General features: G+C 43.7%; 1 protein-coding gene across 1 annotated transcript in view; it reads left to right on the forward strand.

The window, feature by feature from the left end:
* Positions 1 to 18,175, forward strand: part of aux (cyclin-G-associated kinase) — a 462,562-nt gene that overhangs the window by 280,174 nt on the left and 164,213 nt on the right. The window contains exons 14-15 of the mRNA XM_080283925.1: positions 11,721 to 11,826; positions 15,753 to 15,910. Of these exons, the coding sequence (XP_080140051.1) occupies positions 11,721 to 11,826; positions 15,753 to 15,910 (264 nt within the window). The remainder of the gene's footprint in view (positions 1 to 11,720; positions 11,827 to 15,752; positions 15,911 to 18,175) is intronic.

The following is an 18,175-nucleotide window of genomic DNA, read 5'->3' on the forward strand; positions in this document are numbered from 1 at the left end:
TGTGAAATGTAAGGTGCATGTGGTGTAGTGCATAAGATAGAGGAAGTGTTTGGGAGAGTATGCTGGTCTACTCTCCATGTTACTGTCACATTGAAAAGGTCAGCAAAGGGGGATGGTTAGATATCTAGTGAAACAGTAGCTCCAGCTCTCCCTGTCACCAGTATTCCCATTCCCCTCGGGAGTACTACCCTGTTCGGCCTGTGTTACAGCGGAAAGAAATGTGATGATGTGAAGGATGTAGGTGGTAGATTATTAACCCATGGAGATGAAGTAAAGACCAGATGGAAAGAGTATTTTGAAAGCCTGATGAATGGGAATAGAGAGAGGAGAGTAGCTGTAAACATGATTGGTTTTGGGGGGGTACAGAGAAGGAATCCAGTACCAGATGTGACACTCACACAGGTGAAGAGTGCTGTGAAGCGGCTGAAAATGTGAAAGCAGCTGGGGTTGATGAGGTGTATACAGAGATGCGTAAGTGTAGTGAAGAGAATGAAATGAAGTGCTTGTTGGAGATATGTAAGAAGGCATGGATGAGTGAAACTGTGCCTGCAGAGTGGAAAAAGGCTGTGATCGTACCCCTGTTCATAAATAAAGGTGACCGGAGTGAGTGCAAGAATTATTGTGGCATAAGTTTATTGAGTGTGGTAGGGAAGGTATATGGAAGAATTATTATAGAGAAAGTAAGAGGGATATCAGAAGTCCTAGTGAGTGATGAACTGGGAGGCTTTAGGAGTGGCAGAGGATGTGTAGATCAAATATTTGCATTGAGATAGATAGTAGAGAAGGCATGTGAGAAGGACCATAAGGTGTTGATGGCATTCATGGATCTGGAAAAAGCATATGACAAAGTGGACAGAAAAGGATTGTGGAAAGTTTTGCGCATGTACGGTGTAGATGGTAAGCTTCTAGGTGCCGTCAAAAGTTTTTATGATGGTAGTGAAGCATGTGTAAGGGTTAATGGGCATCTACGTGAATGGTTCACGATCATTGTGGGCATGCGACAAGGTTGTGTGATTGCTCCCGTGGTTGTTCAATATACATATGGATGGACTGATGAGAGAAGTAAAAACATGAGTATTAGAGAGAGGGATGGCGTTGATAATGAATGGTGATGGATGGAGTATCTCAAATTTGTTGTAAGCCGATGGTGCAGTACTGCTTGCAAGTACCAGACAAGAACTTGGTAGGCTAGTGCAGAGTTTTGCTGATATCTGTGAGCATTGGGCCTTGAGAATAAATGTAGAAAAGAGTAAAGTGATGGTTATTGAGAGAGAAGGTGACTCCTTGTGCAATGTTATAGTGAATGGAGAGAGACTGGCATTGGTGAGAGAGTTCAAATACCTGGGTGCAGTAATAGAAAAGAGTGGAAAATGTGCAAAAGAAGTTGAAAGTAGAGTGACACAAGGAAGAAAAGTAGCTAGTGCAATGAAGGCCATGATAAGAAACAGAGGCTTGAGTGTTGCAGCTGCACGAGGCTTACATGAAGGAGTGTTTGTGCCAACTTTAATACAGAGGGTGGATAGGATATGAAATAATGTGATTCGTGAAAGGTGTGGAGTGAGGAAGTCTGTGGACACCAGAATCTAAGAGAGTGTACTAAGATGGTATGGTCACATGGAGAGAATGGATGACAATAGAGTGGTGAAAAAGTTATAGCTGAGCGAATATGAAGGAGGGAGGAGGCGAGGTAGGCCAAGGAGAAGGTGGAGAGATATTGTGGATGAGTGCGTGAGGAAGAGAGGTTTGGAAGTCAGTGAGGCTAGGGGACTGACAAGAGATCGAGCTGGCTGGATGAATGTTGTGAGGAGAAGTGCATGATCAAGGTCATGGCATCCCTTTTTAACCCCTACACCGTGGGGTTGTTTTTGCGCTCCTTGCGCGTCCCGCGAAGATATTCGCGCTCTGACTGACTTTTTAAAAATATTTACCAAAAATCAGTTATTAGTCCTAGAATATTAATATTATATTTGCATCCTTTTGACTAATGCACGAAAGCCTTGATTTAATCACGCTTGTTCTAATGCTGTCCGCAACAAGGACAGGGCCTATAAAAGGTACCAGAGCCAACCCACCACTGAATCACATCGTTTATACATTTCTGCCCAGAATCATGCTAAGTCTGTTCTTTGCGCTGCTAAAAATAATTTCATCCTTACAAAATGCTCTCAACTCTCTAACTCAAATTCTTCCTGCTCCTTCTGGCACCTTGCCAAAAACCTTTCTAACAACTTTACCTCTTCATCCTTCCCTCCTCTTTTCTACTCTGATGGCCCTGTAGCTATTTCTTCTACTGATAAAGCAGATTTCTTCGCACAGACTTTCTCTTCCAATTCCACCTTAGACGATTCTGGTGCTGTTCCTCCATCACTTCTCTCCTCTGACTTCCTCATGGCTGACATTAAAATTTCTTCAGCTGATGTATTTTCTGCCATCACAGGCCTCAATACTAATAAGGCATATGGGCCTGATGGAGTCCCTCCTGTTCTCAACAACTCTGCTTCTGTCCTAACATCCTGCTTAGGCAAACTCTTTTGCCTTTGTCTATCAACTTGCACCTTTCCTTCTTGCTGGAAGTTTGCTCTCATTCAGCCAGTCCCAAAGAAGGGTGACCATTCCCAACCCTCTAACTATCGTCCAATTGCTTTAACATCCTGTATCTCAAAAGTTTTCAAGTCTGTTCTTAATAGAAAAATTTTAAAGCATCTTTCCTATCACAACCTTCTTTCTGATCGTCAGTATGGGTTCCGTGAAGGACGCTCCACTGGCCATCTTCTCACCTACCTTTCAGACTCCTGGTCATCCTCCTTTCGGGACTTTGGCGAAAGCTTTGCCATTGCACTTGACATCTCAAAGGCTTTCGATCGAGTCTGGCATAAATCTTTAATTTCCAAACTGCCCTCTTACTGTTTCTATCCTTCTATCTGTGCCTTCATCTCTAGCTTCCTTTCTGGTCGTTCTGTAGCCGCTGTTGTAGATGGCCATCGTTCTTCTCCTAGATCTATTAACAGTGGTGTTCATCAGGGCTCTGTCCTATCACCAACTCTCTTCCTTTTTTTCATCAATGACCTTCTAAGCTGTACATCTAACCCTATCCACTCGTACGTTGATAACTCCACCCTTCACCTTTCCATTCAATTCCCACAACGTCCATCTCAGCAGTTACTTCAACAAACAAGGGACGAGGCTATAGCACACCTAATGTCTGATTTGGCTCGTATACCTGACTGGGGTAAAACTAATCTGGTTGTTTTTAATGCTTCAAAGACAGTTTTTGCACCTATCAACCCGACAAAATCTTCCACAGGTATACCCACTAATGTTTAATAATACTCAACTTAATCCTGCATCATCCTTGAACATGCTTGGGGTTTCATTTACTCGGGACTTATCTTGGAAAGATCATATTACATTTCTTGTAAAATCTGCTTCCAAGAGATTGGGTGTGCAAAGCCGACTCCGTTCCTTCTTTACCCCTGCACAATTGTTGACTCTATACAGGGGTCTTATCCGCCCCTGCGTGGAGTACAACTCTCATGTGTGGTGAGGATCCCCACATACAGCTCTTCTCAATAGGGTGGAGTCAGAGGCTCTTCTTCTGATTAACTCTCCCCCTCTTACTGACTCGCTTCAACCTCTGTCTCTTCGCCGCACTGTTGCATCGTTATCTCTTTTCTGTTGCTACTTCAATGGTCACTGTTCCTCTGAACTGTCTGCATGCATTCCTCCACCTCTCCGAAGGGTGCGTAGCACCCGTCTAGCAGCAAACTCTCACCCATTTTCTGTCCAACTCTCTAATGCAAGAGTTAACTGTTACTCCCAGTCCATCATTTATGCAACAGGTCAACTCTGGAACTGTCTCCCTCTGTCTGTATTTCCTTCTTCCTATGATCTCCAGTCTTTCAAATGCAGTGTGTCCAGGCATCTCGAAATGAATGGATCTTGAATATAGACTTTCTCTTGTATTTTGTTTTTCTCTTGGAAGGAACAGTTATTCCAGGCTCATTGCCTTTGGTTCCTTCTTCCCCACTTAAAAAAAAAAAAAAAAAAAAAAAATGGCACATACCTTCAGCTTTCCCCTGGGATGTTTGTTGAGCCTTCGTCGTCTACCATAGGACTTGTGGAGACTTTTGAAATTGGGTAACAGAGTCTCCACTTTACACTTCCCGATACCTCATAATATGGTTACCACTGCCTGTTATTATAACTACAAATTTTGTTCTGTGAATTTGAAGTAGTTTGAAATCCATAATCCAAAAAAAAAAAAGAACAATGTGAAAGCATTGTAAATTACGAACGCATGTGAGCTTTCCTCCCGTGCTGGTTCCCCGATGGTATTCTGAGGTGGAGCTGTCATTTATTATTTATAAACACACTCACACTTTATATTTCTGATACTTTATTACGCTTATTTATATATACAGTATTTATCTATAAGGAACTTTCAGTACTAGTAGTTTATTTTCACTCCAGGCATTCACTTTTTGTCCTGTATACTAGCGTGGAGAACAAATCTGTCACTTTCACTTTCATAACTCCCAGTATTCACACATGCTAGAGTGAAACTTTCACCTTCATTACTCCTAGTATATATACTCTTATTCTTATATTACAACTTATTTACATTTCTATTTACATTCTCTATTTTATTTACATTATTTACATTTCTATTTTATTTACACTGTGTTATGCACTGTCACTTGCAGTAACTTATTAAACTATTTTCCACTGTTCAGTTATATTTACATTCATTGCTTTCACTTGCTATTTACACATTATTTACATTTCCACTTGTACTGTTTTAGAGTCACCAGAAAGATCGTAGTCACTGTCCATCATTGTCATTGATAAATTAGCCAGTTCACATTCCACAGCAGTCACTTAGCCCTTTACCCCTCTCCACACGAGGTTTAGTAGGAGTAGAGGTCACAGGGCCCTTTGCATGGGGCTAAAAAGCGGCGGAATTGGACAGGCGCGAATCCGACGTGGTTTCACCTTGAAAGACGACAGTAAACTGAATGCTGTTGCGTAGGGGCAGTGAAGGGCTGGCAATGTCAGCGTGGTGACAGCTGCTAATATATACGCTATGAAATGATTGGCAGGAAATCTAGACAATACATAATAAATTAGGTAGTTCCAGGTGAATGTAAATATCATTTAGGCTTCTCCCTTCCTTTCTTATATATATTTTTATTATGAGAACAGGTCATACGACATTTCAAGGGGAAATAAACAGGGAAAATTAGCGAACGAGTGCACGTGAAGTGTTGCCAGGTGATAATTAGCCCATTTCAGATGTATGGCAGTATCAATTACCTTTTCTCTTTTACATATTATTTTGTATAAGAATAAGGCAAAGAGCACATTTCAATGGATAAAATGAGTGGAAAAATCCGTCCAGCATTTGTGTAGCGCAGCACAGCTGATCAGGTGGGAGGAGAGGGTAATGGAGAGGAGGTAAGGAGGGGAGGAGTCAAGGACAGGAGAAAAATGGCTAAATTGTCAACAGTGGATGGTGACATTAGCAGAACTGAGTATAGCTGGACACTGGTAGTACTGATAGATGATACAAGCCACCACTTTAAAGCCCGGGCGAATTCAAAATAACACAGAATCACAAAAGTGACGCCCCACGGTATGATCCCATGCTCCCGAGCATCACGAAAGTGACGCCCCGCAGTTAAGGGGTTAATGTGGCAGCGTCCGGATTGACTCTGTCGGATACGTTTATGTGATGCTATGGAATGTGGTGAATGTTTTTGGCATATCCGATAGAGCCAGGATTCTGGGGGCTTGAATGGTGAGTGAATGGAAGCATGGCCCATTGAATTGGGCAAATTTGGGCTGTCTGGACATTACTACTCCTCACCCTGCCCTTGGGTCCAGATGATGATGATGATAATATGCCATTGGATTACCTAAGTCATCCCCTCAGTCAGGAGGGGGGGGGGTATCATGGGGACCCAGCTCCCACTCGTTGTTGCCTAGTTTTATGACTTGTAATTGCTCCCAGCTGTAGCCTTTTTTGCATTTAAATACACTTGCCTGTGATGCTTAACGACCTGGAGAAGAAACTCCCATTGATCTTCGTTCTTGATCAACACCGGATTAAACTCATAATCAATGCTACCCCTCTTTCAGTTAACTGATTTGTTACCAGTAGTTCCTGGACGATGCGCTCATCTTCCTTGTAATCCTCACGGCTTTCCCATGTGGATGGATCAAATTCTAGGAATGAATGATGAAGGCCAAGCAGCGTGAAGATCTTGGAGTTACTGGTCACGAAACATGAAATTGTTTTCTGATTCAATGCTGTCGCCTCAAGTTCAGCTGTTGCTCTATTTAGTTGATCTCTGCTTCCTTCTTTGTTCCGAGGCATCACCATTTTTTGCTTCTTTTTAGGGTCAACAGTTGGATAAAAAGAAAAAGGCCAATCCAACTAATTGCTCTGACCACAAGTGGCAACCAAATGCTTTCAAGCAGACTCATGAGATTTCCTTATGAGGATAAAGTGACAACTCCTGGAGAAACCTCTGATCGTTTGCTGGAACTAGAGCTGCTTTTGTTGCCATGAACCATGATTTCAGGTATTGCTTCATGATGAACACAACAAACCGCTTCAGTCCCCAGCCTTGCTTCACTGTGATGCTTGTCTGATAGTGGAAAAGATAGACTTTGATGCTGTAAATAACTTGAGCCATCCATCTGGCATGATGGCAAGCACCAGGGCACTGAAACCATGTTTCACAGGGCGGTACACCACCCAAGACAACAACGGACAGTTCTAGCAGTTCCCGATAATCATCTTGAGGTTGGCTTTTTGCAACTGTTTCATACAAAATGTTATGAGCTCATCACATTGCTAACCATCAGTCACCTGCATTTCCTCATTGTCATTCAAGGTCTGAAAGGGTGTTGTGTCAGTAGTGTTCCTCTTGGCTTTGAACTGCTTGAATATGTGAATGTTGGGACCAGAGGACAGTCCAGTGCAAATAGCGAAGGCCTTTTGAACAAGGATCCCAAAAAATGTGATGTCGACAAGCCAGGTGGAGGAGACCCTTATGCAACTGTTGTTGAATAAGGGTGCACGCCCCTGCCCACAATCTGGTATTGCTTGCAGTGGTGTCGAATGCCATTCCTACCACTCATTCACATATTCCCCAGTCATTCAGTGTTTCAGTGATGACATTGGTTTTGGTTTTTCCTGTCCCTGCTGCCAAACTGAGTATATTCAAAAACTTTGAAACTCCATCACCTGAAATGAGAATGGGAAGGCATTTAGTGACATTTGCTTCTGTTACAGTGGGAATTAGTTTTCCATCCCAGTGCACTACAAGTGGCACAGTTGGATGGAATGATTTCTTCCACCATTTTGCAGATTCCTTTTGACTCTTGATTCAGTCTCAGCAGATACTTTGCCTGTTGATAATATACATTGTTGGATCTTGTCCACAGGCAGAAATGGATGCAGAAAGGAGATGAACTGCAGCACGTTCTGAAGTCTTGATCCGATCTAAAGCAGCAGCAACTGGAGAAGTGACAACTGTTTTTCGTGTTCGTTGGCATTTAAGAGGAGGAGCTGCAACCGAAAAGGAAGGATATGCTATACAGTAATCCCCGCAAGATCCGATGTAATAGGGCCAAAGGCATGTCTGGGACTTGGTTTTCATCGGGAGTTGGGAAAAATGCCCCTGGACAGGTACTTACGGACCCCAACCCAACCTAACTTTGAAAACCACCTAAATAACTCCTTACCAGACATGCACAGCACCTTTTGAAGACCCTATGCACACAAATAAGGGATGGAAACCATAAAATAAATGAAAAGGAACCAGAGAATAAGAAATTAGAAGTGAGTATGGAAAATATTTAGCATTGTACTGGGTACTTACAACACATCCATGGCCATCACAAAGATTAACCCACCTCCCCTCGGGCTCTGACAGTGGTGAAGGTGCACTTGAAGCATGTACAATAATCCACTGTTGCGCTGCACTTAATCCATTGCACTCTGAATTCTAATTTCTTAACACTGCACATTCTGTTTTTACTTGCGCTGCAATGTTGCACTCTGCATTTAATTATATGCGCTCTGAATTATGATTTCTTAACACTGCGCATTCTTACTTGCACTGCACTTGAAACATGCCAGTGTTGCACTGCACTTAATCATTTGCACTCTGAATTCTAATTTCTTAACACTGCACATTCTGTTCTTAACACCTCACAACACTGTAAATTCCCATGTGGTCTAGTGGCGAGTTTTTGCTGTTTATTCACTGTCAGAGCCAGAGAGTAGGTGTTGCAGGTGGCCAAGGGCCGAATCGCTGTGACATGGTGATGGGCTACCCACTGCAGACGACTCTGAAGATAGCTGCAAACTCATGTCCAGTGGAGACTCCACCGTGGCCAATGTGCTGGACTGTGGCTCGGAGGTGGAAGGCAGGTCTTGGTGAGACAGTGACGTGGAGCCAGGGCTGGGCACGGCGGGGGTCACGGCACCTTAAAAGGGTGTCAATGGTTGATTGACGTAAGGAACGGCGATTCTGGCGATTGATGATGCACTGCCTAAAAGCGCGCAATTCCTCTAAAAGTCCCAGGGGCCCCATCTCCCTGTCGCAGTCCGGGTATTCAAGGTAGTCCAGAACGAACTCGACGTGCTCCCGGAGTGCGCTTAGCTTGGGGATGGCTGGAGTAGTGGCGCACTGGGAGGAATTCGCATCATCCACGCTGTCTTCATTGGAATCTTCAAGCTGGGTACTTGTACCTGCAACTGAGGATGCGATCTCGATAGCAGGCATGATCTGATGTCCAGGATTGCCCCTATCGTCATCCAACCACTCACACATTTCGTCCACATCCACCTCATCACCAGCCACACAGAGACGCACATGGAAGTCATCCATTTTAAAACCTAGAAAGTCGTGCACCACATCGGCTGCGAAAAGCAGATGAGGCCAACCACTTTCCAGACTCTTGACAGGGACTTCCCTCTATGCATTGTCCCAGTTGTAGATGGCTGACTTGAGGTTGTAGCAGCGAAGGTTTTCCACAATCCGCAGGCTTCGCGTGTCCTGTTCCTCCGTGCGCTCGTCCTCATCCTCAAGAACAACCATCGCCTCATCCAGGAACTTCCAACAGTATAGCCTCTTCGTTGCCACGATCACTCCTTGGTCCATTGGCTGGATGAGAGCAGTAGTATTAGGTGGCAAGAACAGGCACCTAATGCGACCATTCTCAGCCACCTAGTCCTTGTCAGGCAAATGCTCAGGTGCATTGTCCAGAAGAAGGAGAGCCTTTACCTGGTTGCGTGGGATTCCCAGCGTGTTGGTCTGATAATGGATGACCTCCTTGATGATGTGCTGGTGAAACCAGTCTTTGAAGATCTTGGCTGTGAACCAAGCCTTCACAGAAAGGTACCAAACGACAGAAAGGACATCCATCAACCATGAAGGCACCGAGGCTGCTTTGCACGGCCAACAGTAACAGGCTTGAGCCGGTGCATGCCGTTAGCATTGGCACAACACAAAGCAGGTTTCTGTTGCTTGGAGAGCTTGCGTCCAGGTACACGCTTCCTGTCTCCTCTGCTATGGTGTTCATGGGCAGCGAGCGATAGAATAGATCAGTTTCGTCAGCGTTGTAGACTTGACTGAGCATGAGGCCCTCTCTGTCAATCAAGCCTTTCACCTTCTGCCGAAACTCTTCTACTCCATCCTCATTGACGTCCAAAGCTTCACCATGGGCCTTACGGTTGGTAAGTCCATGTTGTAGTTTGAAAGCGAAGAGCTACCCTTCGGATGCCTTGAAGTCTGGGGTGTCGTGTAACCTTGCGAACTTCTCAGCAGCAGCCTTCATCTCCATACCATACACCAGCACACCAGCAGCACATTGTTGACAATACCAAATCAGCGTGGAACGGTTGACTTCTCCAAACGTGGTTGGGTACATAATCTTCCTCCGCATGTTGCGTTTGTTCTTCGATGCAAAGACTGCCGTGTACTGGGTGAGTGTGTCCTGGGATTTCTTGAATTCGGACAAGGTAGAGCGGGCCAGGTTGAATTCACGGAGGATGCGGGAAGTCGACCGTCCCACGTCCTCCATCTCCAATATCTCCGTTTTCTTCTCCAGAGTCAAAACAACTCATTTCCTCTTCCTGAGCGGTGGAGCGATCGTCACATACACTAGTAAGTGGCAGCAGAGGAACAGCATGGCCTGCAGCAGGTAAGGCATCACCACAAAAGTGAGCACGTGGGCAGCCATAGCAACGAGTGTGCAGTCATGACGGTAGGTAGGCGGGAAATGGGAAGGATGCAAGGGCGCTCTAGCAGGTGTCGGAGGAACTACGTGCCAAAACACAGCTGATCGTCACTGCGTGGGAAATTCAAAGTAGGGATGAAAACATGTAGTTTTTGTGTGTGTGTGTGTGTGTGTGTGTGTGTGTGTGTGTGTTTGTTTGTGTCCGAGGGCCCAAGCCCAAAATGTCTGGGACTTGGGGTGTCCGGAACTGGGGCATACTGGGATTACTGTATTTGTATAATTGTCACCTGTTTCGTCTTCATCACTAGTTGGGCTTTCCTCCAGCTCCACTCTTTTCTCTCTTACTGCTCAGTGACATTCCTGAAGTTCTCTCCACTCCACTTCTGTCTGTTGTCTCTCACTCTGTCTTCGTTCATTCTGGTGAAGTTTTACATCAATACCCAGCGTGGAGCCACACCTCCCTTTCCCCCTCTAAGTCACAAGAAACTCCTTATCCTCACGATTTTTGATGAGGTCGAAGGCATTCGTGTGTGCAGTGTCAAAGAGATCTGTTTTTGGAAGTTCCTTCTGTTCTTCTCCTCTGTATCTGTATTGCAGCTCTTACTCTTCTCCATCTTTCTCCATTCTTTATAGAGAGATTCGAGTTTGGGGATATGATTCCTGGGCTCATATGCAGGAATGTGAGCTCTCTCCCAGAATCCCCCTAGTTCCTCAGACAGAACACATGCTGAATCCCTCAGTGTTCGTGTCTCTGTTCGCATCAGGTAGAAAAGTTGCACCAACACTTTTCCACAAGGAGGTAACTTACTTAGTCTTTCACTTGGTTGGCCAGCAAGCCAAGTCTTGGTTTTGCTTCTGTTTTTCATTACTGGTAAAAACAATTTCAATTCAGTCATAGTAAATAAGTGTTTAATAATAACTCAAAAGGCAAATCCCTGAAAAATAAGAAACAAATACAGGTACAGTATTACTAGAATGTAGCCTCCAGTGAAATAAAGCAAACATTTTTTTCCAGTAACAAAAATGACTGTTATCACAACAATAATTTTGTTTATTAGGCTCAGACTTTGGGTAAGATGCAGCACCATTAAATATCTTCCAGTTTAGGTAAAATTTGGTGTCTCGAGGTTACAACTAAAAGCACAATATACACTGCCAGCAAACAAAATATTCCAGAATTAATTTTCCCCCTTAGTAATAAGGACCACCCTAATGAGCAAGTTTGTAATATGTCCTCTGTTAATATACAGGGCCCACTGTACCTATCTGTTCTGCTTGGATCATATACTCTGAGTAGCTTGGGAGGTTTTTCATTTTTATCTATTTTTGTACACATTTCATCTCATTGACCTTTTGTGTCATATGTTATTGATGCAGTCCATAAACATGTTGATATTAAACAGATATAAATAACTTTTGTTTAATGATGTAAAGCATGTGACTGATGTAATGAGTATTCGGTTTAGGGATGGAGTTAGGCCATTTGTGGAAGTGTGGCAAGGAGAGAATCGGATGCTGTCCACGCTACAGGAGTATGACCGCATGAAGCTATACTTCCCTCAAGACAGTAAGGTAAGTGTGTGCCAGAGATTTTGTTGATGTGACTCCTTGCATTTTGAGTTTTCAACCACAGCATTATCTAGTAAAACAGTGATAGGCTGTGTATACTGAAAATTTGTACCAGGGTTGTAGAATTGGTATCCAAACCATGGATACATGAAAACCTTGGTTGAAGAGGGATTACTGTATTCAAGCAGTAAGGGATACCTTCTATAGCAAGATGAGGAGAGTCGTAGGTGAACAGGGAGACGTTGACAGAACTGTTAATGAACAGTACAATGCCCTCAAGAGCAAACTCTTGAGAGTTAGTGATTCAGCATATGAATGGACAAGAGGCCCACCAAGATATAAAATAACTTGGTGGTGGGATGAGGGTGTAGAAGCTGCAATTAAGGAGAAAAGAAGGCTTTTCCGGAAAAGGAAATACTTGGCTGCCAAGCTTAGGGTTAGAAAAAAGGTTTACAGGGCGAAATATGAGTCGCAGAGACCTTTTATAAGATAACCTAAATCATGTAGAAAGAATGAATATGATATTTAAGGTGGCAGATCACAAAAAGAGAGAAAATAGGGATATCACAGGTGAGCAGTGTGTGAAGAATGAAGAAGGAAGGGTATTGGTGAACAGTGGGGATATTAAAAATTCACGTAGAGTTCATTACAGCCGGTTGTTGAATGAGGAGTTTGACTGGTGCAGGGAAAGTTTGGAGCCAGCAGATCCAGTGTTTAGCCCTTGGCCTTTAATTGACACAGCTACTGTGAGCAGGGCAAGAGGCAGGATGCAGGTGGGGCGGGCAGCGGGTGTGTCTGGGTTGACCGCTGAAATATTGAAAGCCTCAGGAGATGTAAGAGTAGTCACTGACCTGATAAGTACTATTATACATGAGTGTGTCATCCCAGGTGATTGGCAAAAGAGTGTAATTATAAATGTGTACAAGAGGAAGGGTGATGCCCTGGAAGGAGGAAATTATAGAGGCATAAAGCTTTTAGACCAGATAATGAAGTTAATGGAGAGAGTTTTAAAAGGTAAGATTAGAGAAAGGGTGAATATTGATGAGATGCAGTTTGGGATTATCCCAGGCAAAGGGACCACTACTGCCATATTCATTGTTCAACAGCTTCAGGAAAAATATACAGTATGGGAAAGAAAAGGGAACTGAGCCTTCTTTTTGTTGCTATGGAGAAGGCCTTTGACAGAGTCTCGAGAGAGTTGGTGAAGTGGGCAGTTAGAGAGCTTGGGATGGAGGTGTGGCTGGTTAGGGTGGTTATGCCTGTGTATGTGGTTACTCAGAACCTGGTAAGGGTGAATGGAGGTTTGAATGATGAGTTTTCCATGAATGTTGGTGTGCACCAGGGGTCAGTTTTGAGTCCTTTGTTGTTTATCTTGGTACATGAAGCCCACTCATATGACTTCAGAAATGGACTCCCGTGGGAGATGTTGTATGCTGATGATTTGGTGTTGACTGCAGAGAATGAAAGTGAGACAGAGGAAAGATTTAGGAAGTGGAGAGATGGTATGGGGCACGGGGGGCTTAAGAGTAAATACAGATAAAACAAAAAAAAAACAAAAGTGATGATATCTGGGGCTGGTGGCTGTACTGTCAAACAAGAGGGAGAGTGGCCATGTGCAGTTTGCCAAGAGGACATGGGAAGTAATTCCATCTTGTGCAGTGTTTGTGATAGGTGGGTGCTTTGGAGATTGACTGTAAGATAATGCAGATTTCATGTTTGCGGTGTGTCAGGGAGAGCAGGAGGAGATTGTCAGGCATGAAAGAATTGAATTTGCTGGTGAGTCTCTTGAGTGTGTGGAAGAGTTCTGCTATTTGGGAGACATGTTATGTGCTGGAGGTGGGACTGGACCTAGCTCTGTGGCTGGAGTGAGGAGTGGTTGGAGGAAGTTCGGGGAGCTGTTGCCTCTTCTGGCATTGAGAGGGCTCTCTCTCCGTGTAGGGGGATCTTTGTATGCTACATGTGTTGGGAGTCTGGTGCTGTGTGCTGGTGGGACTTGGGCTGTGGAGGAAGAAGATATTTGCAGGCTCAAGCATACAGAAATGACAATGATCAGGTGGATGTGCAGTCTGTCCCTGAGTGTGAGGCCTGGTGGTGCTGGGTTTACAGTGGAAGAGTTGAGGGGTAGGATGGGACTGGAGTGTATTGGTGTTGTGATGAGGAGAGGTAGATTGAATTGGTTTGGGCATATGGAGAGGATGGGGGATGATAATTGGGTGCAGAAAGTGAGAAGTGTTAATGTTAGGGGTAGGGTTGCGAGAGGTTGACCAAAAAAGACCTGGGACAAGGTCATTGAGTGTGATCTCAGGGATAAGGCACTGAATAAGGAAGCTGCCAGAGATTGAGCAGTATGGAGAGCCATCATGAGGTGACCAAGGCTGATGCATGCAAGCATGTTGGAGCCTTCAAAGATGAATGAACGAAATCACGTTTGGTGGTAGCAGTAGTCCCATTGGCAGTGTAATCATCCAGTCATGGACATAAATGGTTTACCCTATGTCTTGCTGAAAATTCTTTGAGTAAAGATTTTTGCAGATTGTGATCCCACTGAATATTCCCCTGGTTGGTAAAGTAATTTTGTATGTTACTAATCATGCATGTATGTATGGAAAAGATTGTCTGTAGCATCTGATACCTTTGTACATTTATCATTTCTTTTGCAGGTTTTAATCTCCATATAATCCCTGGTTGACTGCATGTACATGAATCATGTACACAGGATGATGGGGAAGGTGATGAGAGTGAAAGTTTACATAGTTAGAGATGTGTGTGTATATCTGTAATGCATGTAAGAGGTGCTACCCAGAAGTTCCAGAAATTTGGCTGAAGAAGGAAAAAGCTTTCCTGAAGTCTTATTCACCACTGTCCCCTTCAGAGTAGTCTCTTTTGGTGTGCATACATCGATCCCAACACTTCAACCATGATCAGAATGTGTTGTGGAAGTCCATGAGCATCAGCTTGTTTAGAACCTTTTGTGATTTTTTCCTGGATCTCCTCATTGGTGTCAAATCTTAGTCCTTTCAGTTGGATTTTCATTTTTGGAAGGAGGAAAAAATCACAAGGGGTGAATGCAGGGGGTGGGGAACAGCTTGCATGCTTGTTGATGCTAAAAACTGCTGAACAACAAGGATTGTGTATGCAGGTGCATTGTCATGGTAAAGCACCCATTTGTTTGTGTGCTGTTTGTCTGGACATTTTCGCCTAACGTCGCCAGACAAAATGCATTGGCAAGTTCCATACAAGAGAGTAACAATGTCACAGACATTGTGGATTGTCCTTCTATGATCTTCGAGGATGGTTCCACGAACTTTGGCCACATCGTCAGGAGCTGAAATGATGGCAGGGCGACCAGAACATGCGACTTCATCCGTTGATGTTCATCCGTTTTTGAAACACTTAAACCAGTCATAGGTTTGTCCCAAAACCTTGTTAACAAATGCTTGTATTTTAACATTTTATGAGTTTCTGCCATATTCTTCCCGAGTGTCACACAAAACTTGATGCATACACATTGCACTTTCACAGCCTCCTTCTTGTAGATCACAGAGTTCGCAAACTAACCCAAACACAATACAAAAAACACATGTGCAATGAACGCATCCATCCTGAACAATGTCGCTCAACACACTATCAAAGGAAGGTTGCATGCACTGCAACCTAGCATCCACACACCGTATGACAAGCGGTTTCTACCCTGCTTTCAAATTTCGGGAACTTTTGGGTTACACCTCTCACATATATCTGTGCAGATTCTGACCCCTGTGAATGTACTGTATAATGGTTTTCAGTGTATGCATATACTGTATATATATGTGTTATGTGTGACTGTATGGTACCTTCATTTTATTCTACAATTAATAGTTGACTGTGTGTCTGTGTGTATATTGATGATGTCTTTGCAGATTCTGTGTACATTTATCATGTTTTTACAGATTCTGATCCCAGTGAACGTACACCTTGTTGGTGACGTGTGTGTGTACGTGTACCATGCACGCAGGATGATGGGTAAGGTGATGGGTGTCAAAGTGGCTCAGCTTCAGTTTCACACTGGATTTATTCCAGAGGAGGATACTTCAATTAAGTTCACATTGTAAGTCTATCTGTCCATCAGCATTTATCAGTCTATAGTGTATGTCTGTTATCGTCTTTGTTATTGCCATTGTCATCATTAACAACCAGACCTTTCCTATTATAAGGTGGGGTGAGATAGGGTCCATATAGCCAGAAATAAACTTACAGAATGAGTTACTAACCAAAGTTTGTCCATTTGAATGAGCAACACTCACATTCATTCATCATTCAAGTCCCCAGAATCCTGGCTCCACTGGATAGGTACAGTACAACCTATTCCACAGATTCACATTCACCCATCTGCCAGAGTTTGATGACTGTCAAGTTAAAGGGAGGTGCTAAATTGTGGTCATATAATACTCCACACAAAATTCATCCAGCCAACTCAGTCTCTTGTCAGTTCCAAGCCTCATCAGTTTCCACACCTGTCTTTCTCACACACTATTATTTACCATATCAGTGGGGGCACTCATCATCCACTCACTTGATGTAGTGCCGCTCTCAGGTGTCTGCCCTTTCCTCTCCTCCGTCCTTCTTTCGTTCCATCCTCTTCTGTCTTTCTTTCCGTCATTCATTCCTCGTCCTTCTGCCTACGGGTGACTTTACACTCCCTCTTCTGTCTTTCGTTTATTCATTCTTTCCTCTTCCTTCTGCCTGTGGGTGACTCTACATTGAGTGACAAGCCAAATGGTTTCCTGTACAACAGGAAACCATTTACTACGCTGGGTGGTAACCATATAACCAAATAATGGCATCTGGTGGTTTAGTGGGTAATTAAGGCGCTCGAATCAGATTGAGCCGCTGAAGGTTTATATCCAAGGGGTGATTGGGGTTTATTGCTCATGTCATGTCACTCAGGGATGAGTGAGGCTGGTCACTCTCATCTTAAATGTCAGGACCATCTTGCCTGGCCCCGGACTCCGACGCTCCTCATGGGGTGAAGTAGGATTGGATGATGGATGATGGATCAATCCACCTAGGCCAACCATATATTCTCTCACCTTCAGCTTCACTTAGATATACTGTCTATTCATACCCATTCTTTCCATATGACTGTACTGTCTTAAGCACTTTCTTCAACACTGGTGTCCACAGACTTCTTTACTTCCAGTCATTCACAAATCACATTATTCTTCATCCTACCCAGTCTCTGCACTCCCTACACTTCCCTCAGCAGTCTTGTCTCCACTGCTCTTACTCTTGACTTCATTTTCATGCCACACCGTAGTCTTACACCCATATGTTACAGTAGGTACTGTACTAAAATTCCTTCATGCAGCAACATGCTGACATGCTTCAGGCTTGGTCACCTAATGGTGGCTGTCCATGCTGTTCGATCTCTGGCAAACTCCATTCCCTTACCCCTGAGGTTACACTCTATTACCTCGTCCCATTTTTTTTTTTTTTTTTTTTTTTTTCCACAACCCTACTCCGAGCATGAGAACTGTGAACGTTGGGGGTAGGATTGCGAAAGGAAAACCAAAAGTGACCTGGGACAGGATCATTGAGTGTGACCTCAGGGATAAGGAACTGAATAGGGAGGCTGGTAGAGATTGAGTAGTGTGGAGAGCTGCCATTAGGTGACCAAAGCCGATGCATGCAAATATGTCGGAGCCTTTATAAATGATACGATGATGCACATCTCTCTTAGCCGCAGTACTCAGACCTTGCTTCTTATCAAGGCCTTCATAGCACTAGCCACTCTCTTTCCTTTTTACCTCTCTACTTTCCACTTCATTTTTTACATTTATCTGTCTTTTCTATCACTGCACATAGGCTCTTAAATTCTCATGCCAGTTTGTTTTATTCCATTTGCTTATTCACCAATTTATGTCTCTCTCCATTCACTGTTACATTGCACTGAGAGTCACCTTCTTCCTCAACAACCATTGCTTTGCTATTTTCTACATTTACACAACTTTCAAGGCATGATGCCCACATACATCCACAATATGGAGGACACCAGTAATCTTGTGTATGGATTATTTTTTTTATTCATTTGTTTTACCTTCCTCCATTGTGTTTAAAATATATACAGTATATACAGCAATCCCTGTAATATCCATACATCAAGTAACCAGACACCCCACTACCTGGACATTTTGTGCCCGGGCCGTTGGAACCAAAAAATGGCCAAGAAACGTAAAAAAGGCAAAAAAAAAAAAAAAAAAAAAAAAATCCGACATTTTTTTCAACCATACTTTGAACTTGGCGTGCAGCGCTGAACAGCTGTGTTTACGTTCGGCCCCCTGCTTCCTCCCCTTCCCAGTTCCTGCCCAACTAC

Source organism: Coenobita brevimanus, chromosome 99 (assembly GCF_032717465.1).
Source record: "Coenobita brevimanus isolate Jiangsu-jjx chromosome 99, ASM3271746v2, whole genome shotgun sequence".
NCBI classification, from domain to species: domain Eukaryota; kingdom Metazoa; phylum Arthropoda; class Malacostraca; order Decapoda; family Coenobitidae; genus Coenobita; species Coenobita brevimanus.